Genomic DNA, 24,948 nt, shown 5'->3' on the forward strand with positions numbered 1-24,948 from the left:
TCCTAAGCTCATGGTTCCATTTTGCCAGAAAGCAGATGCATTAAGTCTTCCACACTTCATCTAAAAATTTAGGGCTGTATTACGGGAAAAAATTATCAGGCTACGGAAGGAAAGTTTGCCTCCAGAGGAAAGGAGTTTCAATGATTTCCTATAGGTATTTTTTCCAAATTAACAGACTCCCTGTTACCTATTGAAATGTTTGAGTAAAGAGACAAATATGTCCAACCTCTAGAGGGGAATAAAAAAAAAAAAAGAAGACTGCGTAACAAAAAAAAAAAAAGACAAAGGAAAAAAACAGGCAAAAAAAGTAATACTAAAAAAAAAAAGGATAAAAAGTCATCACCTTCAGGACTCTCCATGTATAAGCCACTCAGCAGGGAATTTGAGAACTGGCACTGCTGGCACAGGGAGAGAGCAGAGCAATGAAGGGCATGGCACAAGACAGCCAGGCATGTATCATTTTCTCTCTGCTTCCCAAGGACTCTGCATCAGGACAGCTGTCATTCAGAGGATGCTCCTTCAGCTCCTTCTGGCCACTGCTCACCACCAGTGACCTGCCAGGCAGGTGTCACTGCTGTCAGGAACAGTCGTGCTCCTCTCCCTCTGCCTGAGCTTGCTCACCAGCAGCTGCTCCAGCTGGGATTCATGAGACACAGATCCTCTTCACATTCACTTGAAGAAGAAGAAGCCTGCAGGTACTGCCACATTTATGGCTTCCCGACCTTCTTTTAGCCACATGCTGTTATTTAGCCTAGGACTTCTGTCATCTCTTGACAGCTGCCTAGACAATGCAATCCTGAAACAGGAATGGGGTTTGTTTCTAGGCATAGTCCCAGCACTAATAGCTACTGATTTGAGTTTCCTTTGTCCCCACCCCTGATAGGTACATCTGTCCACAGGCTGTAAACTCATGTTTGATGACATGTTGTTCACTTGATAATTACTCAGTATGACATGAGAGTTCACAGCTGTATGTGACTTCCCTGTTTGCACAGTCTAGCAACTGAAGATTTGTCTTTCCAGCAACACTTCCCTGCCTTCAGGGGAATACAGGCCAACACCACCTGCCTGCAGATGTTTTTATATGAAAACTTACTGTGAATTTTGAATACATGGACACAAGTGATGCATATACCTGGAAGCAGATAACAACAGGGGATTTTATGTGCCTAGACTGACAGGTCTTTGAAACCCAAATCTTTTGTGCTACAATTGTTTAGTTTAGTTCACCATTTCTGGAAAATTAACCATGGCACAGGTTATTGGACCCAGTCATATAATTTACCAGACTACACCTAAAGCTTGAGCCTAGGGCCTAAGCATCCTGAGAGATGTAGGTGCAAAATGTTCAGTGAGTCAAGCAGGAGAATAGGCTTGAGATAAACTTAATTGCCATGAAACTTCCCAATATGTAGTTCACAACACAGAGAAAAATTAAGAGTTAAAAATTTATATTCTAGTGAAGGAAAAAAAACCCCAAAACACATTCAAGTGACTGTCTGCTTGAGTCTTATTCCATCAGAGCTTTTCTTTTTGATTTCTAAAGGAAGTCCCCAGTGATTTTATAACAAACTCAAAACTCTGGAGCTGAATGCAAAAAAACCCAAACCTCGTAAACTAAGATGTTTGGTTGAGCTATTCCAGATTTACCCTGCTTTAATCAGCAGCAGAATTCATCCCTTCTCAAGAAAATGTAAGAAAGCTTGCATGTTGCAACAGGTAAGGAAATAACAGAAATTACAGCAAGTGCAACCTCACACAGTCTATGAATATTGCAGTTTTCAAACAGGTCTTAGGGCCTCATGTTAAGCAAAATATCTGATGAGAAAATAAGTAGGAGACAAAGTGGGGAATTTAAATTGTATTTGATTCTGCTTTTACTTACACTGCTGTAAATCTACACCAGCCAAAAATTTGACATGTGGGACATAATACAGGAGAGCATCCTGGGAAAACCTACCTGTAACTTCAATAAATGCACAGTGCACTTTAACATACTGAGAAAAGAGAAAAAAAAAGGAAATAAAATTAAAGGGGAGTGTATGTTAATCTGTATTTACGAAAATGCCTTCACTGGAGAATATTTCAAGTTCCAAACACTCAGGGCACTGTGAAATGAAAATATTCCTTTTTTCTTGCTTAGCCTTAGAAACATTTCCTAAATATTTACCGGTCTGATAGTTTGTATTATATTGTCTCTGCTTTATAAGAAAAAATATGATACCATTTACTGATTGGATGGATAACAAATCAAAACCAGCAATTACCCAAAAATCCCTAATGGGGCACATAAGCTTTTTTAAAAGTATTTATTTCATTACAACATAAATTGGGAGTACATAAAAAGCTTTATCTATGTATGCTTCAAAAATGAAACTATGAATACATCAGTTACACATATAATTCACCTGAACTGTGAACAGTGTCTAAAGAACTTGCATTAATCTGTTGAAAGTGGTAGCATCAACATTGTTATTTCATGATTTCACAGATTTCTCAAGGGTTTATCCACTAAGACTTGAAAGCAAAGCAAGAGACTCCTGCAAAAGGTAGCACAATGTGGTGGTTTGAGAAGCACTGCAGATGTAAAATGCTAAGAAGTAGCAATATAATTGATAAAAAACCTAGCCTGTTCAAGAAATATTTGAAAATAACCTGGCCCTATAATCATCACTGTTTCAAGTTCCAACTGTAGTTTCCCTTCCCTACTGTTTGTTTCAACTGGATATACAGTAGGTATTTTGACTCTGAATTCATCTCTTCCCTCCTATCCTTCACTCCCATTTCTTTCCTTTGAGTAATTCACAGAAGTTAGTTTCCAAAATAGCATGCTGCTGCAGTTTAACCCCAGCCAGCAGCTCAGCCCCACACAGCCACTCACTCACTCCTCCAGTGATTTGGGAGAATCAGAAGGGGGAAAGCGAGAAAACTCAAGGGTTGAAATAAAGACAGTTGAATAAGCATAGTAAAAGCTGCACCTGCAAGCAAAGCAGAACAAGGAATTCATACACCTTCCCTTGGGTGGGTAGGTGTTCAGCCATCCCCAGGGAAGCAGTGGTCCAACACACATAGAAGTGACTTAGGAAGACAAACTCCATCACTCCAAATGTCCTCCCTTCCTTTATATCTGAGCAGGACAACAAATGGTCTGCAATATCCCTCTGGTCAGTTGGGGTCAGCTGTCCCAGCTGTGTCCTCTCCAAAGCTCCTGTGCACCACCAGCCTCCTTGCTGGTGAGGTGGGGTGAGGAGCAGAAAAGGCTTTGGCTCTGTGTGAGCACTGCTCAGCAACAACGAAAGCATCTCTTATTATCAGCACTGTTTTCAGCACAAATCCCAAACACAGCCCCATACCAGTTACTGTGGAGAAAATTAACTTGACCCCAGCCAAAACCTGCACTCCTGCTGATTCCTAATACCAGTGGGTTCATTCCAGCAGCTCTCAGCATTCAGAAGGCCAAACCAAATGAAAAGTGTGTGATCACATACTTTGAGCGCACAATTTTACTGAGCTTGTGTGTCAATCTCTGCTTTTAGTAAAGTCAGAATAGTTCCACTAACCTAGTAAATGCATGGAACTATTACAAACTTGCACTACATTACCTCAGAGTAGAAGCCAAGGCAAGAAAAAGGTAAAAACATACTTTGCTATAATAGTACTCAGACTCACACTACTGGTAATAGCCAAACAGCTGTTCTGCTAAACCAGTGCCAATCCACTTTGCAAAATAAAAGCAGAAAGAAGACAATTAATAAAATGCTTTTTACTATGAATGCTCAACAGTACTACTGCTTCCCCTTCTTGTGTTTTCTTAAGTTTCCCAGAAGCAATGCCACTGGGAAAAAAAAAAAAAAAGCCCAAAGATAGGATTCTGTCTAAATATGGATTAATTCCAGCAGAAAACACTACATATCAGTCCAGACACTAAGCACCAGCACCACTGTTAAGTTTTGTGATAATGAAGGTTAATACATTTATGGAGCAGTCAATGGAATATGTGATATAAATCAGGAAAAGCGATAGCCATTCATGAATAGTTGTAATTGGGATACAGCACTCTGAGAGCCAATCAAACAGCACAGGAGAGGTATGGCTTTCATGTAAGTAATTTATTCTTTCATCACTTTAAAATTTACCAGGTCTTTATTTACAAAGAAACTTCTGTGGATAGAATTTACACCAGCAACTGCACATTTTTAGCCATTACTAGGGTATGACTAACATCCTCCCCATGTTGCTTAACAGTGCTAGTTTTGATCAAACAGGATTATTCTTTTGCCAATTACTTTTTTGACTTAGTTTCAAGTGTAAACAGAATCTGTACACGTGCTTTTGCTGCAATTAAGATTTCTATTTTACAGAACCAGTTAGTAGGTAGAAACAGTAAAGTTTCATCTGTTAATAGCATTTCTTTATTGAAATCAGTATTTAGTTTTGGGTTCAATGAAGGCTTTAGGCATTTCATTGTTAGGTACTGCAACGCCTCTTTACTAAGGTGGCACCCCTGAGAAGAATCCAAATTGTTTGGCTGCCCAGTACAGCACATGGAGGACCTCACCTCAGACTGGTAACCCAAAACACAGAGCCTGTCTCAAAAGCTTTCCAAAGATAACACATCTGATTGTAGCAACTCGTGCTAAATCTATGCTGAGTTACCCATCCAGGAGGTGGGGCCTGGAATCTACTCAGAACTCAGTGTACAGGAGCCCGTGTGTGTGAGCTTCTGGAGGATTTGCATGAAGCTCATCCCTGAGGAAGAGCCGCAGGAGGGGGTGCCAATGTACCTCTCCTGAACAGCCATCGAGGTTCACATGCACACACAATCTGCAAGGACCCAGTTCAGTCCTCACTAAGCTTATGGGAATTCAAGCCTAAATTTGCTAGCAGACAACCTTGAAAACAGGAGTAGTCTAGGGAGGAAAAATTACTCCCTGAAAAATTAGGGCAACTATCTCCTGCGTGTCCCAGTAAAATGGGAGGACTGTAGGATTCAGGGGGAGAGAGACAGCAGGGCAGACTATGTGTCTCTAGCCAGTCTCAGATCACTCAGTGAGGATGACCACCTTGACTAACTTCAAGAGTTCCTTTAGTCCATTGACAACCAGAGGGTGGGAGATGTGGACTGAATGCTTGCAGGCTAAGAAAGCACACACAGGTCTCCATGTTCCTATGTAAATACGGTACACTTCAGGCTACTCTAGAGAGAATGGCTGATTAAAAGCAAAACACACATGCAAACACAACTTGAGGGTGGCCTGGCCTTTTGGTTTGTACCTAAATTAAACCCCATTACATCAGTGGTTTCTGGATATTCCACTTGGTAGGTAGGTGTGGAACTGCTCTGAGCAGTTCCAAATGGGTGGAGGGGAACTGCTCAGCAGCTCAGCATATCAAAGAGACAGTTGTTGCTAGGTTTAAGTAAAACTGTATGGTTCTGGAACAACAATTTCAGTCTTTAAATGCCTAAAAACGATCTAAATTATGGTTTTAGTACTCAAGTTTGGGGGCGGGGTGTTTCTTTGTGAAGATAGAATTGGGAAAGAAAAATTCTCAGCAAACCTGCCTCAGGCCTACCAGGGAGGAAACAGAGGCCACAGAGTAGGAAATCTGGCTAGAAACATGCCTCTGCTGTTAATCATCAGGCTGTGACTATGCAGTGTACAAAGGAAACAGATTTGATAGACAGCTACTAATGAAGCCCAGACTCTCCCCACTGACACTGTGTACACAGTGAAAGCAGGTAAGCACTTGATTCAACTTTTTTTAAAAATAGGAGCTATCAAAAACACAAACCACTGCAGGTTTTTTTAACACTTATTACTGCAGAAATGTATTTCTTCATAGTGTACAGCAATAAATATTGGAAGAAAGGATATGGTTCATTCTATCCCAAAAGTTTGTGGATTAATGTCACATCTTAAACCATGGAAACTTTCAAAAACTCATTTAGAAGCATTTTCATGCATTAGCAGAATGAAAATGCTTAATTAATAGGAATGCAAAACCTGGTTTGATACCTCACTACACTGTAGTATAAGAACTATACTACGTAAGTCTTTGAACTATGAAATTGCCTTGTATTGCAAGATAAAACAGACATTTCCTTGTGTTCCCAGTGATACTACTATTTCAAAATCTGGCCTAGCACTTACATCTCTAGTTTAAGTATGCACCTAAGCCTTGCATTACACAGCTTGAAATACTTTCTACAGTTAACATAAAAATTATGCTGAAAGCAAACATGTAATTTTTCTTTCCTGCTCAAGCTACAATGCTGTAATTTAATCTAGAGTCAATATTTCCAAGGATTTTCATCTGAGAATTAAATCAAATATTCTGTGAAGGATGTTAAAATCCCCTGCACCAGCCTGTACTGAGGCTAAGATAAATGTCACACTCCACAGGCCTTCAGCTCCTGCCTGGCTGATGCTGCTTTAATTAGCTCACTAGGGAACAGGCTCACTTGGCTAAGGACTTCTAGGACTGGACCACTGTTTCCTATAGAATGACTAACCAGATCATCTGCATTAAAACCCTGTGCAACAACAAGAAGAGAAAAAAACCCCAAACAATAAAGAGAAGGAAAAAAGTATCTATGAAGTTCACTATTCTCTTTTGTACAGATGGTGTCTCATAGGACAGAGCCTGCTGCCTTCCTTTGGAACTAGCAATTATGTGTAAGAATGCTAATGTCCCATTTAACAAAAACAACTTAAAACATAAAAAGATCTGCTTTTTTTAATGCAAGGTCCCTATGTCTTTCTAAAATATGAATCTATGCTAGAGCTTTGAGTATAAACAATTCTCTTCCACAGTCTATGCAAGTTCCATGCTGAATATACAGCATTGTACCAGCAAAAACACAGGTTCTTTTTTCAGAAAAGGTTTCTCAGTGATTTACCATAAAGCTAAAACATTTGCCTTGCCTACTAATTTTTTTTAAGTATAAAATGTATAAAATAAATGCATGTGCCCTTTTCAATATAGTCTGTCTGAGTAGACATTTCATGTTTTCCAGTTCTGAGTAACATGACAAAAAGTGTGCTCCAACCTTCCACAGGCAGGAAGAAGTTTTGTATGGTTTAGCCTCATTTGGATGCTGCCCCACAAACAGCACTCTTGGGCAGTTTCGAATCACAATGACAGTACTGCAATTAACAAGTACTTATTGATTACAGCAATCATTAGTTCAAAATAAATAAAGCAGTTTTTCAATCAAAAGACAGGGAAGTAACATCATGCTAGTGCACAATATGATCAATATGTGTAGCACATTCCTATTTTCCACGTCCCCTTTTGATGGTCTTGAAAATAAGTGGGAAAGGCCTTTTGCCACAGGTTGGTTTAGGTTACCCTTCCTTGACCTGCAGTTAATTAAAGAGCATACGAAGTACGAAGTTTTTGCCCAGCTCTAGTAGCATACATGTCAACTGGTTGCAATCTGAACAGCTTCAGTTCATTTTCAATTCAAAATCTCTGATCAAGAAAGTAATAAACCAGTATCTTTTCATACAGAAACCTTTGCCTGTCTCAATTAAAGAACATATCAGCATTTCATATCTACCATAAAATGCCACATTTTAGAAAGGTAACTTGACCTTTTTTTTCTTTTTTCTTTGCATTCCAAGTAAAACATGTGGCTCACATTTGTGTTACTTAAAACATTAAGTTTGGTATCTGTTAAATCATCTGTGGTTGAAATTCCTGGGACTAACACAGTGCCACAGCTTCCTTAAACCATCTATTGCACCAGAAATGAAAGGCTGTGATGGAAATGCTCTTCCTATACTTTTTAAACACAGGAAATAGTTGGTTTAATGCAGCTATACTATGTTGCCAGCAATGTTTTTCCCTCAGTATCATCCCAGAGGGGAAAAAAACCACAAATGACAGAAAAGGCTCCAGCCCAGATTGCAACTACATGTAAACACACAACCAACACTAACGTCCCATTATGACACTGTTGTCAAGAATATTTTGGAAATCCAGGTTTAAAAAAGTTTTTATCATATTGGGGATTGGCACAAACATAATCCAGAGATTATCCTTTATAGCAGCTTTTACTTTTGTGTGCTTGGCTTTTCACAAAAAGCCCAGCAAACATGAGAAGAGTTACAACTGAGTTAAAACCAGCTCAACATCTTGAGAGCAGAGAGAAGGAAAGGGGAAGTCCCTTTTCTCTGCAGACACAACAGAGAAGGTCCCCTCCGTAGATGGGAGTTGGTGGATCTGCAACCCAACTCCCCTCTCAGGAAGCCAGAGCCAGGCTGGCCACCTTACAGCGGGAGGGAGCCCTCCTGGTCCCCTGTTTTGTCCAGCCTCTCAGGCAGGGTAAGCACGAAGGGTAGGAGGACACCCTTGGCATCCAAGGGAGCTTTAAGAAGCTCCCCATCAAAGGTGCCCTTGAGCCCACCATCTGCTTCCACCTCACCGTCCTGGGCTAGGCTGAAGCGAAGGGTGCCGGTCCGGTTGACGCAGTAGATGGTGTTGCCCAAGGGGGCACAGCGGAAGGGCTGGATGGGGCCACCGCTGGGCCGCAGGCTGGCGCACTGGCTCCAGCACTTGGCCACCGTGTTGTACCGGAAAACTTCAACGCCTCCGCTCGTGCCGCCTGGGCCCTGCTCCCCACCGCGGCCACTGCTCACATCAAAGCGGTAGATGAAGCTCTTGAAGGCCACCATGTCAGCAGAGCGCCGGCGGCTGCTGTTGTAAGGGCACTCCTGCCACTCGTCACGCTTGGGGTCGTATTTGAGCAGGCGGTAGAAGAGGGAGCCTCCTGACACATAGATCTCCCCGTTGCAAGTGGTGGCCTCGTGAGCCACAGCGAAGGCACCCTTGGGCAGAGGTGCCACAGGGCTCCAGCGGTCGGCCCGCGGGTCATACCTTTCCACAGTGAAGAGGCACTCGCCCCCCACAGCATAGAGGTAACCATCCAGGGCCAGCAGCTTGAGCTGCGAGCGGGGCTGAGCCAGCGGCCGCACCTGGCTCCAGGTGTCAGTCAGGGGGTTGTAGCAGAAGACCTTGTCGGAAAGGCGGGCCCTGGGTTCGCTGCCCACCTGCCCCGTCACAATGCCCCCTGCAAGGAAGAGGTAGTTGTGGAGGACGCACATGGCACAGCCCTTGGCATTGGCCTCCTCGGGCAGGCGCGTCAGCACCCTCCACTCGCCGCTGCCCTCCTGGTAGTAGTGAATGAGGGAGCCACTCTCCTCCAGCGACACCACGGAGGAGGGACTCTGTGGCCGACTACTCTCGCGGCTCTGTGGCCGGCTGCCACCACCCGGCCGCTCGAAGGCATCGCTGACCTCGGCCACAAGCAAGCAGGGCCGGCCGGCATCCATGCGCTGCTGCAGGATGAGGTCCCGCTCAGCGCCACTGAGGCGGCCGTAAACGCTGGGCTCCCGCAGCACCTCCAGGTAATGGTCGCTCATGAAGCGATAGGCAGCCTCCCGCAGCTCCGCCAGCCGCTGCTTCTTGGCCAGGCAGAGGAGCTGGTAGCAGTTGCCGAGGCAGAGCTGGGCGCGCATGGCTTCGGCGGCACAGTGCAGGGCACAGGGCATCTGCAGGACGCGGGCGCCGCTCACCACCTCAGCCAGGTTGTCGTGCCGCACCTCGCCCATGCGGGCCGTGTACACGTAGTCGATGAGCAGCCGCAGCGCCCCGTAGCTCACCCCCTTCACCCGCAGGACGTCCCGCGAGGCGCGGGCACGAAAATAGTCACTCTTGGCCGCCAGCACCGACTTGTGCGCCCGAATACGGTGGCCCGACACCTCGATCACCAGGTCGGGCTCCTCCGGCGGCCGGTCCCGCGGCCCCACCACCTCCTCATCCTCCTCCTCCGGCTGGCAGGCGGCGTTGTTGATCTCCCACTGGTTCTGCACCACTCGGCCGCCGGCCGCGGGAGGCTGCGGCTCGGCAGCGGCGGCGCTGAAGCAGAGGGAGGAGCTGAAGCCGCAGGGGGCGGCCGGCGTGGGAGGCGGCGGAGGCGGGGGAGCGCCGTTCGCGGCCCCGCTCTCCTCCTCCTCCTCCGGGGCCGCGCCGCTGCCCTCCATGGAGCCGCGCTACCTGCGCCGGCACTGCGCCTGGTCCGTGCGGAGCGCTGCCGGTCGCCGCGGCGCGGCCATCACCTGCGGGACAGACCCAACAGCGCTCAGCATCCGCGCCTTCCTCGCTCCCCCCCCGGGCTTCTTCCCCCCCCGCCCCACCTCCCCCCTCCCAGGATTAGTATTCGGGGCCGCCGCTTTCGCAGGCGGGGCCGTCTCTGGTTTCCGGGGCTAAACCGCCGCTTCTCCTTTCCCTGGGGGATCCACCCTGCGGCTCGGCCGCCTCCCGAGGCTAACTGCGCTAGCTAAGCCCCCGAAAACCTGAGCTCTTTTGGTGGGACGGGGGATCGCCCCGATGAGCACCTCAACAGCCTGAAAAGCAATTCTGGTTTTCCCGTCGCTCTGCAGAAGCTGAAGAATGTTAAGCAGTCTGCAGGCACTGCAATCCTTTTCAAGACAACTGGTCCCTACACTGCGCTGGGTGATGGGCAAAAGTCTCCTTTAACGGCAGATACTTAGGAGTACTATCACAATGTATTCACCTTGTGCAACTGTTTCAGTGGAAGGCTGAGGCCGCAGTCTATTCTGGAAGGCGATTCCTCATTAGCCAAATTTGACTCGGCATGACCTTCAGGAAGTTCTCTTCATATCGGTGTTCCTCACATGCATTCCCCCTGTTTAAAACAAAAAGATTATTATTTTTAAAATCGATAGATTCTCTGTTTAGTTAGAAGTTTGGGAGCACTAGAGTTATGTCTCCTTTAATAATATATCTAGAATAACTTAAAGACACTGTAAGTATGCTAATAATCCTAAGTGTTTACGAAACACATGAAAGTATTTTTTCTGTACTTTTTCTTGTACTTCTGTACAAGAGCAATCTCACGTTTGTGTGGCAGCGTATGTAGCTGTAAAGCATTAGCAAGGTGTTAATCAGACTTCATAAAGATTGCTTAATGTCTATTCAAAGATTCTGTTAATAAAAAGTTGAAGCAAGGAAAACAATCACAATAGATAATTAGAACATGAAGTCTCTCATGGGAAAAGGCAGGATACAGGGAGGGCATAGCTGTAAGTAGGTTAGTCCCTGTCAGCACAATCACCACCCAGTTGTACCTTCATTTCACAAGTATAGTTTTTAGAATTTAATGAAGTGCCATTTCTTTGCCTCATGTTTGTTTATGAATTTCCCAGACTTGGAACCAAGCATCAAAACTTGGTTTAAGTTTTGATGAGTGACGCATAAAAATTGTCTGAATGTACTTAATATAATTAAGTATCTGCAGCCCAGATTCTATTTTTAAGGAGGTTATTAATTTCCATTAAAATCCCCTTTGTCAGTTTTTTCACAATCCTCAAGGAACACTCATTTCTATGTAAAATATGCATTGTGGCTTCCTTCTAGCAGACATGATTCATTTACCCTGTTAAACTAGCATTAGGGAGATTTAACTTTTTAACTTTTTTTTTTTTTTTTTTTTACTGAAAGCATAATTGTTAAGTGACATTGTCTGGAAATCCGTGACACAGACAGGAAATCTAGAAGCCCATACTTGCAATGCAAACTTTACTTAAATGATACTATCAGTCTTCCTTCATGGTGCTTTATTTTGTGCATTTGATCAGTAAAGGGCTTTCTTCTACATTTGATCACGTTCAGTTAGACTGAAATCAATGCTAAGGTTTGATTTTTGGGTATTGGAGACTTTCAGACCACAATAACAGCATTTTAAAACTTATTAGAATTAGTAAATTTCACCAACTTTGTATTCCTCATCTGAGTGTTTAAAAATCCGGGACTTAGGAACTTTCTATGACTGTATGAACTTTGGCTAGCTTTAGCAGCAGACTTCCTGCTGTCAAACCCAAACTCTGTAGGTCAAGCTTTGCTGAGTTTTCTCAGTAAAGTCTTAACAAGAAAAAAGATTTGCAGTGATCTGTGCACACTCAGTGGGTCTATAGAAGATGTAGACAGGGCAGCATCCCTGACGATGTGATTGTGTTTTTCATTAAGTCTTAACAGTACACAGAGCAACTACTTCAACTAACAATATTCTGGCCATTCCTGACACACCTCACTTCTGACAGCACTTCTCCTAACTTCTACTTATGTACCCCCCCTACAAGAAGGATTGGGTAGCTTCAGATAGTTTCAAGCTCTTGATCATGGCTTCATTGTGCAAGTGAAACTATAAAGCAAGAATGAAACAAAATGCTACCAAAAATTAGAACTAAGGGCAATTAAATGTGAAAGTCAAAACCAGTAACTCTAATACCAGTAATATCTCTCTACAGTGAAATGTATTTCTTGCATTATGTCCCAAAGGAAAATCACCATTTAGAATATTCAAAGTAGTTAATAACCAGAAAAACTTATGTTTTCAACTTTCTCAGCTAATAGGAAAAGAAAAAAAAAGGGTGAGCTCCTCCTCAAGCACAGTAATCATACCTTTTCCCACATTCAAATATCTGCTTGGTTTAGAAGCTTGATTTGACACATTTGAAATGTTATTGAAAAAGAAGCTTGTAACAAACATCTGTGTTAACCCACTACAATTCCCCTGAGAAATTGCAAGGAGAAGGAAGGACTGATGGCATTGCTTGCTAATGGGAAGCAGCAGAATTCTGAAGAAAATTGTCCTCTGGTATACCCAGAGCTAATTACCAAGAATATGCTGAATTTCATGCTGAGCATGAGAAGGACTTAAACTACCACATTCAATTAAGGCAACAAGGAACTATATGGGGAAGCTGAAGACTTAGAAAAGCTGAAAGAGGGTTCGGAGGATTTTGCCAGTGACAGCAATGACCTAGACAGCAATGACCACTCCAGCAATCCCAGCACCTCTGTCTGGCTGAAAACAAAATACAAACATTACACAAAGATGAAGCTGAAAAAACAATTCAGAGAAGAAATGGAACCTTTCCATTATTGAGCAACACGACTGATCTGAGTTAAAAAGGTCATGCATTTAGTATGAAACAGGAAGATGCTGAAAGGGCCTGATGGAAATACAATACTGAACTCCTCCTCCATTCTTTTCTTACCTACAGTGATCAAAGAGTTGTACTGCTGTTCTGGCAGACAAAATATTCAAAAAGTACAGAATTGCAGAAGATACTTGATAGCTGTGATGATTCAGAAGAATTTGACCACCCAATGATCTCATTCTGGCTTAAAATAAACTTGGTTTTAACATTTTTTCAAAACTCACAGACAGCATAGGTACTGGAAAAGGAAGCAATTTATTGATACAACATGGTACCTATGGACTGAGGTCACCTTTTATACTGGGGACTTTTAAGTCAGAAGCTGAATTACTTGGTCTGAAAATGTTTTCATTATCATGGGTTTGGTCTAGGGATGATGTAATGTTAATGGACAGAGGAGCTGCCAACAAACATGAACTGTATTTACAGACTTGGCAACGACACACAATATCCTGAATGTGTGGCCCCAACCTCAAATGCTGTAAGACATTACTCAAGTAACAGCACAGATAAGAAGGCACAGTTTTTCTGACAGAGAAACTGTAATAAAGAGCTGCAGGTAAAGTTTCCTGGCATTGCATTCATTTGGCAGTCCTTCTGATAAAATCCAATTAAATGCTTGTATTGAATTGTTCTCTCCTGGTTTTTCTTGTGCAGTGCCAATAGCCTTTGATCCAAACCACCTCCCCTAGCAAGACCCACTTTCTCCAGGGAATATGTGCATGTGGGAGGAATTGGGTTACTTCTCTCCAGTTCAAGGAAACGGCTCTGACTCAGTCTCGTGGTAAATAAAAGCAGTGCTTTCCCCACCATAAGCAACTCTAATTTACATAAGCAGGCTATCCTCTCCGGGAGACTTACCAGTTCAGAAATGACAGAATACCATTCTGCTCTACCTTAGTCCAGAAAAAATACTTCTATAAAAATTTGGACTGCCAAACTTTTACTTCAGTAGAGAAGTCCCTTGGGATAGGGGTGTAATCTGATTGAGATGATTAAGGGATCTAAAGAGGCAGGATCATCAAAAGAGAAATAACATCCCTTATATTTATTTTAAAAACTAAGCAATGACTTGAAAGTAGAACTGGCCAGGGTGAAGTGTAGGCAATGTCAAGCGTAGAGTGGTTAGTATACTTATAAAAATAGTCTGCAACACTCCTGGTCACTGAGCAGATCTGTGAAATTTGGAGGAAAAAATGTTCTTTTTGTACATGGGGAAAACATCTGGAGCATAAAGGTGCCATTTCTCTGAAAGGTCCTGCACTGCTGGAGCCCATTACAGATTTAAACTCTAAATCTTAACCACTTGATTAACCTCCTACTTGTAAGAAAAGTATACAGTTATCTTCCAATGTGCCACCTCAAGAAAAACAGCATAAAGAATAATTTTTTTTCTCTCCCTTTTTTAAAGTTAGGTATGTTACAATCCTAGTGTCTTGCCCTGACTGCTGGATATATGGCTCTTACAGTACTGCCTTCACACTCATGGATGCAAATTTTGACCTCTCAAGGTGCTGTAATTTTTTGACAATATGTAATAGAGGTAGGAATTGTTCTTTATCTCATAACTACAACATTTTCATACAATCACAAAGAAAAATAAACATTTAAGAATTGCAGCTTATGACTACAGACCACACAAGAAACATATGGACAGCAGTTCTTCATCAGAAACTCAGGGGAAGAAAAGGCTGTGTGTCTGGGCACGGAGGAAGAGAGAGAGGAAAGAAGTCATAACAAAAATATTATCAAAAGCTTGATTAAATCGATACTATAGCTAACAAATCTAAACCAAAAATATACAAGTTCTAAACAGTCATCATGACCAGAGAAAAGGTTTCCTAACAGTCATATCCATAGAGACAAACATTTTCTAAAAAGGAAACTATCTTTCTGAGTTCCTTCCAGTTTGGACTCTTCAGAAATAGTTAGGGAGGAGTAGTGTCTCTCAGGAGTTCTCACAACAAAGAGGAAATAACACTCCAACAAAAGAAAATCTAGCAAAGATTAAGTGCAAGTTCTCTCCAATATCCCTCAGAGGAAAGAAAGTCTAACAAAAAAAAAAAAGAACAGTCAGAAACAAGCTTCGAGTGATTACAATACCTTTGGGAAAAACTCCAAAACTCCAGGGCTGATGTAGTGTTTTTATCATTAATGTACTACAGGTCAAGAGATAAGTATGGCATGGCAACACCATACTGAATGTAACAAAACTTTTTATCCAGAATTGCTGCTAATCCTACACATGGGCTCACAGCTACACTTCTAAATATGAGAGCATGTGGTCATGTCTGTGATAAACTGAAATTTGGTTGTTTTCATCATATCTGGGCACAGCTAACACTCCATTAAATTGACAGCAGTACCAAACATACCAGCACGGTGCAACAGCTGAAAGGATGAATGCAGTCCTTCCATGTATGTACTGGGAAATACAGAGTACCCACAGGGAAAATGTTACCTTTCCTCTACAGCACTAGTAGGTTTGCAATGGAACACGGTGGTTGAATGGATGGAAGCATGTATGCTCAAGGCTCTACATTTTAGAAGTAGAATTTTAAAATCTGTGAAGACAGAGAAGAGTACCCAATTATTTCAGAGACATAAAAAACCTCACTTTAGTGAGAGATTCAGAACAGCACTTTGAAACCAGACAAAGGCTTACTCTGTCTCCATGCTGCACTCCAGCTCCCAAGCAAAAAGGGATACCTAGCCTAGAAACCCAACATCCACACAGCTTTGGAGAAAAGGTGGCTTGTGATAGTAGCCTGGAGAACTAGTACAGCAAGCCTTAGTCAGCCTAAGAAATGCAGAGCTGACACTTCTTCAGGGCTTGGTATGTTTGCTCTGCGACTTGATGACTGTGTGCAAGTGTAGGCACATGAAAATTCTGCATGCTGAAGGCTTTCTTAGGCTGGTGGAGAAACCCTAAGCAAACCAAGTGTAAACATAAACAAAGCAAAAGATTTATGCTGCTGAGGGGGAGAAAAAAAGACAGCTAGAGCATATTGTGGTTAATTAAAGTTTAATTGATGGGTAGAGTGATTGATGGGTTCAAAGAAACCTACAGAATAAAATCCAAAAAGTGCATTCAGCTTAGAAGGATGCTGAGTCAGAAAACTGTCAGTGTATAAGTATTCAAAGACAAAGAAGTATCCCATGGAGAAACATTTTTATCCTGCCATGCTTCTGTCAATACTCGATTATGGTTCATGTAGGAGGTAGAATGCTGATCTACGTGGACATTTCATGTGACATGGGAAGATCCTTATTCTGATTTGATTAAAGGGATCTTGAGTATGTGCCTTGCTGGAAGGCAACTGGGAAGCAAGGGTAAATAAAATTTGACAAGAGCAGACTAGTTGATCTAGAAATCCTTTCTGACCTTAAATTCTGAAAATTGCCATACACCAGGAACACTGACTTGAAGCAAAGCATCAGCCTGTGATGATTAAAAGCCTCATTTAAGCATTAGTGTGTAATGTACTATAATGTGGTTATGTTGACTGCAGAAATGCTTTTCAGTATTAAACTGTATTGCCAACAAATTGCAAACATATTCAAAGTCTCTACAAACACTTTGGCAATGTTGGTGCTAACAAAGAAGGAGAAGAATATCCACTGAGAAGCCAAGTCAAGAAAACCAGCAAATTAGTTTAGACAGATTTTTGAAAATCGAAGTAGAGTCAGCCTTGGCATTGCATTCCAGAATGGCACTTGATCTCCACAAATGTACTACACTCTGCCAACACACCTGCCCTGTATTGCATTTAATACAGGAGCTGGGACAACAACTTTGGAGGAAATTAAATTCCTGCTCTAAGATAAAACTGGATTTTGCTTTTATATCATTATGGAAAGGACATACAGATTGAAGAGCCCAAAGAACCAGAAATCTGCCAAACTATATCACCATTTTGAGAAAGACTGAGTGTGAGAGGTAACAACAGACTTCAAAGCGAAGGAAACAGTCCCATTTTTCTGAGACTTATACCTAGGAAGAGAAAGTAAAAGAAAAACTTCTAGAGAAGACAATAATGAAAATACTTTTTTTGTCAGAAAAACTCTAGATCTGGTACTTAAGAGGGAAAAAAAGCCCCACTTTTAGAAACTGAACAGTTTCACTGGTTTCTTGACAAATTAAGTAAGTGATACTAAGAAAGGCAGAGGTCCTTTCGATACATGATGAATGGCACTCTTCCCATTTCTGGAGCTCATATTTGGTTTCTTTGCCCAGATACTTCTTCAAACTTAAGGTTTACAGTCAAAAACTAAGGTTTAGCTGCAACTAAAAATTACATTACAGGCAGTTTGATTTCAAGAAAAATTCCAGGTTCCTGCAGACATTGTCTCTACACAGACTTTGGACTGCATTCAAATACGGAGAGACCCGCCACAGTGCTAAACATGGCAAAGGCTGACTTTGAGGGCAGGTTTATCTGGCAGCTGGCAATGTAGCAAAGATGTAAGACCTAAGACAGCCAGATCAGATAGCAGAGCAAAGCCTCCAGCATGACAGCCCTAATCTGAAAGAAGGATCAGCTTGCACAGATTTCTTTCTGCCATGGCAGAAATGCTGCTAGTAAACTTTGCTGTTGGTCCTATAACTGTGACCTACTAGGTTACTCACAGGAGTTTGACTTCTTTTATTTCATGAAAATCAGGCCAAGGTGGATAGACATAGAGCCATATTCCCACACGGAATTTATCTGTGGGTGGGATGCACCTCCCAATTCTCCTGCCAGAGAAACTGATGCTGTGTCTCTGAGCTGCACAGCACTGCTGCAACCAGCTCCTGGAATGGAATCTGGAACATACACACAGGTTCTGCACACATATGCATGGGTGGGTACAATTAGATGCCAGCTGATTTGGATCCTCAAAAATAAGGGCATGAGAGCTACCAAGGGCTAGCCAGTAAAGACCATGGTGATGAAGTGCTTAGCTTGTGCAATCAGGGGACTTCAGTTCTTTCTTTGGGTGCCTCAGCCCAGAATCCTCTGCAAAATACACCTCAATTACTTTAAAAGACAGCAGTACTGACTTTTGCTGCTATTTTGCCTTTCTGTACAATAATTAGAGCTCTGAACACGCCCCATGGGAAACTTGTCCCTACCCCTTCCTTTGCCTGACAAATAAAACCCCCGAATATCAACCAAGTGCCCAAACCATCAGGTCTATGAAATAAGGGTCACTCTCCTTCAGACTAAAGCAGCTACTACTTTTCAGAGAAACAATAAAAAATGTTTTTGAGAGTGAGGAAGAAGAATCCTGGGTTCTGCTCCCTGCCAAAAACAAAGTCTCTGTACTTCTTCCCATTGCCTTTAGAGGATCAGGGCTCAGCTATATTGCCTGGAGCCACTCTGTCTCATGCTAGGATTGAAAAACACTTGCGCTGATCTCAAAGCAGAAATGCATGCTGCAGTCATAGATACTTTTGCAGCAAGCCTTTACTATCAGAGTACCTGTAGGCTGTCAGCCCAGATTCCACCAAACAATGGGAATGCTTTTAGCAGCAATGATGCAACTCAGGGCTTAACAAAGTATTAAATGACTTTATGTAATAATTGGAATTTAAAAGGGAAAGAAGAGAAAATTGAGTGTAATGCATGCTGTTTGCATTAGTAGAAGTTAACACTTGTTGACCATTCTGAGACAAAAACAAACTAGGTTTCTATTAAAATACTCTTATTTCCAAGGGCTGACACTTTCTGCCTTGAATGCATAGCATTTTTACTATAATGTAAATTTCATATGCTGAGCCTGAGTGTTCAGGCAAAGGTTTTCTGGCACTAATTTCTCTGACTAAGCTCTACCTCTAAAACAAGAATTTAGAGCAGGCAATTCAGTATCTCCCACTATAATGTTTTTTTTTCCATTGAACGAGGCAGACAGGTATCTAAATTAAAGGGACAGAAAAGACTGCCTGGTTATCTAATCTTATTCCTGCAAGAACAGGCCAAAGAATTTTACTCCTGTACCAAGCCAGTAACTTCTGGATGAATTAGGTCAAAACGTTGTTCTGTTCAGATCATTCATCTCACATCTATTTGGCCAATGGCCTTGATGGAAAAGCAGGTGTCAAATAGATCATCCTGAATACCCTGAAGAAATGTACATGCTGCTTTTCACTTTGGAATTCTCTCTCCCCAGAATGATCCTCGCTCTTTCTGAAGAGACATACAGACAGGCAACACAACCACGAAGGGTGATGATGAACACAGAACTGTCTCATCTGCTTTTGGACTTTTTGACAGAGAGTAGAAGTAAATACTGTAGTATGTCTGACTAATCCATGACTCAAACTTGGAATTTTCAAGTGCTACCGAATAAAGGGCTGCTAATGCATGCAGTTAAATATGCAGCATGTTCAACAGCCACAGCGCTATCCTTGCATTTAGTAGTTTGCAATCTGGACAGAGGTGTACAGCCAGGATCCAGAATAAGAAGCAAGACTTTTACATCAGAATTATGAACACAGAGAGATGTTTGGTTTTATGGTTATGATTTGGGAGCTATGACAAGAAGCTTAGATTCAGGGATCCTGGTTAGTGGTTCTGACCATTTAGAGATTTTGATGTTTCAGTCAGAATTCTAAACTTTGGTTGCTTCTGACTAGAAAGATTTTAGATACACATCAGCAACATCTCAAAGCAAATACTGAGGCTTTTCAGCCGTCATCATGTGAAAAGCTGCCTGATTTTGGGGGTACAAGCCAAGTATTTATTTCCCAGAAGGCTGCAAAATGTCCTGGCAGAAATATTGTCCAGGTATTGGACTAACAGATTCTTCCAACTCTCCTGCCTGTCTCAAAGGTCATTCCCAGAGAATGAGTGGTACAGACCTCATCCTGAACAAAAAGAAGCAGCACCAGTGAATTTTATCACATGAATGCACATGAACAGTCTTTGCCCTTGTTTTCCTAAGATCAAAATTTAAAACTTCTTGGGACACATGGCACTGACAAACTCCAAAGTTCACACAATACACTCAAATGACATTTACTTTTTGCTGTTTTTGCATCTACTGTGGAAAGCAAACTTCAAAACTCAATTATCAATTGCTATTGAAGAAGTACGTTTGTGTACTGCTCACTTCCATGGCTTTGAAGAGAGTGAGGCTTGTGACTGTAGCCTGCAACTAGAAACTGCCACCTAAGTTTCACAGAGAATTTTGATCAAGCCAGTCTGACATGACCTTAAATCCCAACCCCTCTGCAGTCAAGGAAAATTCCCATTAGATTCATGAGCATCAGGATTTCTTACATAGTTGTGTAAAAAACCGGCTTTGCATGGCTTGCTTTTTGCAGTGGGAGGGCTGCAGTGGTGGCTTCTGTGAGAAGCTGCCAAAAGCTTTCCCATGTCTGATAGAGCCAGTGCCAGCCAGCTCCAGGACAGACCCTCCACTGGCCAAGGCAGAGCCCATCAGTGACGGTGGTGGTGCCTCTGGGATGACAGAGTTAAGAAGAGGAAAAAGCTACTGCGCAGGAGTGAACTGCAGCCAGAGAAGACAGGAGTGAGAATATGTGAAAGAAACAGATCTGCAGGCTCCAAGGTCAGTGCAGAAGGAGAGGGAGGAGGTGCACCATGCACTGGAGCTGAGATTCCCCTGCAGCCATGGCGAGGCAGCTCTGCCCCTAAAGCCCATGGAGGTTAATGGTAGAGCAGAGATCTACCTGCAGCCTGTGGAGGACCCCACACTGGAACAGGTGGATGCTGTGGATGCCGTGGATGCCATGACCAAATCTGCTCCAGGGTGAGAAGCTCACTCTGGAGCAGATTTGCTGGCAGAACTTGCGACCCCACAGAGGGCCCATGCTGGAACAGTCTCTTCCTGAAGGACTGTACCCAATGGGAGGGACTCATGCTGAAGCAGTTTGTGAAGAACAGCAGCCTGTGGGAAGGACTTATGCTGGAGAACTTTGTGGAGGACCTTCTCCCATGGGAGAGACCCCTTGCTGGAGCAAGGGAAGATTGTGAGGAAGAAGAAGCAATAGAGACAATGTGATGAACTGACCATAATGCCCAGTCTCTCTTCCCCTATACCACTGGGGGAGGGGGAAAGGTAAAGAATTCAAGTGTAAAGTTAAGCCTGGGAAAAAGAGAAGTATGGTGGGAAGATGTTTTTAAGATTTGGGTTTATTTCTCATTATCCTACTCTGACTTCCCTAAGTCGACTCTGTTTTGCTTGTAACAGTAACTGGTGAGTGATAGCTCACTGTGCTTATCTTGACCCACGAGACTTACACTTTATTTTCTCTCCCCTGTCCAGCTCAGGAGTAATAGAGCAGCTTTAGTAGGCACGTGGCATCCAGCCAGGGTTAATCCAGCACAACTGTACAGACAAATGTAAACGGTAGCTTTTTTTTGACATAAAGCAGTGCAGGGAGTTGCAGTAAAAAGAAAAGATGAAAGAAAGCTACAGGATAAGAGAAAAACTCTCCCAAGAACGGATTTGTCTTTGATTGACGGAATCAGAACATTTGTTTCACATGCCACTCCCATAGTAAAGGGCTGGCTTTTAGTTCTTACTGTCTAACACCTCAAATATGGGTTGCAGAAGTAAGAGTTCATTTCCAGAGCTTAGGGCCTGTTTTTTCAATCTACTTACAAGAAAGGGTGAAAGAGAAAAAAACAGAACTGCTTCCAAAAAAAAAAAACCAAAACTATTGTATAACTCTGACAGGTTGATAGTTTGAAATGATTCAGAAGTCCAGGAGCCTGCCAGCAGCTGAGATGCAAAAGTTACCTAGCTCCTTAAGTACTCCTGGAGGAGTCAGTGTCCAGAAAAACATCTAAGAGCTTGTGCTAATCTATGAGTGCATAAATGTAAAATAACTTCAATTAATGCAAATCATGTTGTGACAGACTACATAACAGCATGGAAGCTGCTTGACCAACATATGTTAATTTGTATGGAAAGACTGTGGTTTCTGGCCTGTTTCCAAGTGAGTTAAAAAAGGCTGTCATTCTGTCTGTTTCAGCCAGAGACACAACAATGGCAGCTTGTGAAACATCTCACCTGAAAAGCATTTACGTGACACATCTTTCTTCTCCCCCTGACACATAGTACAAAATCTGTAGAACCACTGGATTTTTCCTCATGCTTGTTTTGCATTAGATAAACTGACTTAACCAATGAGTCCTGCCATCCTCACTGATGAGGTATAAGAAAGAAACTGGGAAGTACCAAATGTGCAGTGCAAAATAAAAACACCCAGCCAGCCTTTTTTTTCATTAACACTCAATCACCCATATACAATACTGACCCAGTCTTGTAATCCTTCTGAAGCCAAAACTGCCAGTTAGCATCCAAGGAGCATTTTAGGATGAAGAAAAGGGTGCAGCACTGCCAATCAATTGGTCCTGATCCTGCAGAGAGTTTCACACAGATTTAAACACTGTTCGCAGGACTAACCCCACTTGTAATGCCAACATCTGCAGTGTAAACTGAGTGCGTGCTTAATTAACTGCAGGAGGAAGGCAAAATCTCTGTCAATTCACTGGGCTGTCACGTGGTGAGGAGTTCTGGCCCAGGGAATTGGACAGGAATGTATAGCCCAGGCTAGAGAAAGAGCAGGGTCCCTTTCTGCTCAATGAGAGCTCAGTCACACATCAGGTTAAACTGGCTGTCAAATCCTGAACTGCTATAAAGTAATTCTTCTTCAATGAAAGGAACTAATCACGCCTGCTCGCTGACAAAACAACACTGAGACCAAACATGAAGCAGAAACAATAGATGATGACAATTTCACTGAAAAATAAAACCCCAAGTGTAAAAATGTCATGTTCTGAGAAGGCTAATGAGATAAAATACAATGAAAATGAGCTCATTTTTAAAATGGCTATTTTCAAGGATGTGAAGTGGCATAAAATGACTTCTCTGCTTCTGTGCAGAGGCAAGAAACAGATTCCCAACTGCAATGCTGTATAGTGTAAGTAGGGATAAACAGAAAAATCCCTGCAAAATCCACAAAAAATCCCACCAAGAAAAAAAAAAGTATAAAAAAGTTAATCCTACCTTAAAAGAAATTGCAGGATTTCCTTTCATGTTTTATTATACCCTTCCTTAGCAGTCAGCTGCCCCTAATATCCTCTTGCAACAGGATACTACAAGATGCTGAAACCCCTGGTAAGTAGGATCTGGATGCAGTCATCTCACCACATCGTCGTCTCTATGGTAACCTAGGCCAGCCCTAAATACTATAATCCTGCTTTACTATAGTAAAGCCAGTTAATGACTTTAATTGAATGTTCCTGCCAAATAATGGTGCTCTAATATTTATTGACATTTCAAGTCTGTCCATCTCTTTGGACTATTTGTTCTATCGAAAAGTGATGCAAACACAGCTTTTGTAAAAGAAAGGAAGCTACTACAGATTTCAGCCTTTTGATATTATCAAGGTGCAGTCCTGCAAACTCCAGCTTCTAAGTGGCACCACTGACTTCAGTGGCTCCACTGCCAGGAGCAAGTCCTGCAGAGCACAGAGGAGCTGGAGCAGGCACAGGACCAGTCCTTGGCTCCTGGCAGGTTCTCCTCAGACAGTGCCATTAGCAGTGGATGACCAGAGCATCCCACTGGCATGCACTGGATGTCCTAATTAAAGAGTGAATAAATGCTGTGTGATGGGTCCTGGGAAGAGGAGAACGCAGAACAAGTAGGATGGGCCAAGCAGTTAAAGGAAGGAAATACTGCTTTGTCAATATGAGTGACAATTTAATTATTATTTTCCATAAATATTCCATTTAATTCTTTTTTTGGGAGACAGATGGTTAAGTGCCTGGGAAACAGAGAAGCCCTTTTGCTCCTCAGATCATTCAGAAAGATTGTTCTATTTTATTGCTATTCTATTTTTTTATTGCCCTACTTTTTTCCCTAGCTTTTTGTTCCAGTTTTCTATTGTTTCGTTTAATTGCTGTGGAAAAGCTTTAAAAAATATTATTATTTCTAGAGGGTTTTATTTTTTCCTGATCGGTGAAAAAAGTTTGCTATAGGATTTAATACTATCATTTTCTGTGCTATGTGTAAGTTTGGGTTCAGAAGTCTGCTTTTTGCTGCTTTAAATCACCGGACATATAAATCTACCTACTGAAATTCAGTACAAGTTTTTTTGAAGCATCTTCCACCCTGCCAAATCCTGCACGCGTACGTTCACCCAGGGCTTGCCTGCGCTTTTAGTAGGATGGGGTAGCACGCCATGAAGAATTTAAAGCGGGAAGCAATCTCCGGCTGTTACACATCCCTAAACGTTAGTGTAGAGAGTCATTTAGATTTTTAATAGATCAGCAGGATAAAAAAAAAAAAAATAAAATACGCAGGCATCAGGGCTGGCTCCTCTGCGACATATGGAGAAAGGATACGGGGATATGCCCGGCCTCCCCGCTGCCCAGAGGAGGTGGATTAACGGGGCCGGAGGAAAAAGAAAAGAAACACGATTAAACCTGACAGTGCTCCGGCAAGCCCTCTCCTACACACGCGGCTACCGTGGCTCCTCGTCGCGGTCCTTACGGCAGATATCGGCAGACACCGGCACCATCCTCACCGCCCCCCGGCCCCGCTCCCGTCCCGCTGCCTCCCCGCTCACCTTTCGGCGGCGGCCGACGAGCCCCGCGCCGCTCCGGGGCAGCTCCCGCAGCACAGCAGCGGCCCCGGCGCCCGGCCCAGGCAGCGGAGCGGGAAGGCGGCTGCGAGCGGCGCCGCGATGCCAGGCGAGGCAAATGGCTGAAGCGCAGGGGCTGGGCTGCCGGAGGGGCCGGGCGGGCGCGGGGCCGCGCTCGGCCCCTTTGTTCGCCTGGCAGGCGGAGGGAGGAGCGGGCACGGACCTGTTGCTGCTGGCGGCGGCTGCCGGCGAGGGGCAGCGGCCGAGCCGGGAACGCCGCGGGCTGCCCGCGTTGTCCCGCGGGGCTGAGGCGAGGCG

At 43.2% G+C, this 24,948-nt stretch overlaps 1 protein-coding gene across 2 annotated transcripts; it reads right to left on the minus strand.

Moving 5' to 3' along the window:
- Positions 1-2,599: 2,599 nt before the first annotated feature.
- KBTBD11 (kelch repeat and BTB domain containing 11) lies at positions 2,600-24,747 on the minus strand. Of its 2 annotated transcripts, none has more exons than XM_018920144.3 (3): positions 24,616-24,747; positions 10,583-10,714; positions 2,600-10,124 (listed from the first exon to the last, which is right to left on the minus strand). In XM_018920144.3, the coding sequence occupies exon 3, from the start codon at positions 10,047-10,049 to the stop codon at positions 8,277-8,279; it is 1,773 nt and encodes a 590-aa protein (XP_018775689.3). In that variant the 5' UTR covers positions 10,050-10,124; positions 10,583-10,714; positions 24,616-24,747; the 3' UTR covers positions 2,600-8,276. The 2 variants fall into 2 exon arrangements, with proteins under 2 accessions (XP_018775689.3, XP_030091578.2); XM_030235718.2 differs by lacking the exon at positions 24,616-24,747 and adding an exon at positions 22,300-22,399.
- Between the last annotated feature and the right edge of the window lie 201 nt (positions 24,748-24,948).

Source organism: Serinus canaria, chromosome 3, assembly GCF_022539315.1.
Source record: "Serinus canaria isolate serCan28SL12 chromosome 3, serCan2020, whole genome shotgun sequence".
Lineage (NCBI taxonomy): Eukaryota > Metazoa > Chordata > Aves > Passeriformes > Fringillidae > Serinus > Serinus canaria.

Coding starts and splice junctions, on each gene's coding strand:
- KBTBD11 (XM_018920144.3), bottom strand. CDS start 10,049: ATGGAGGGCAGCGGCGCGGCCCCGGAGGAGGAGGAGGAGAGCGGGGCC.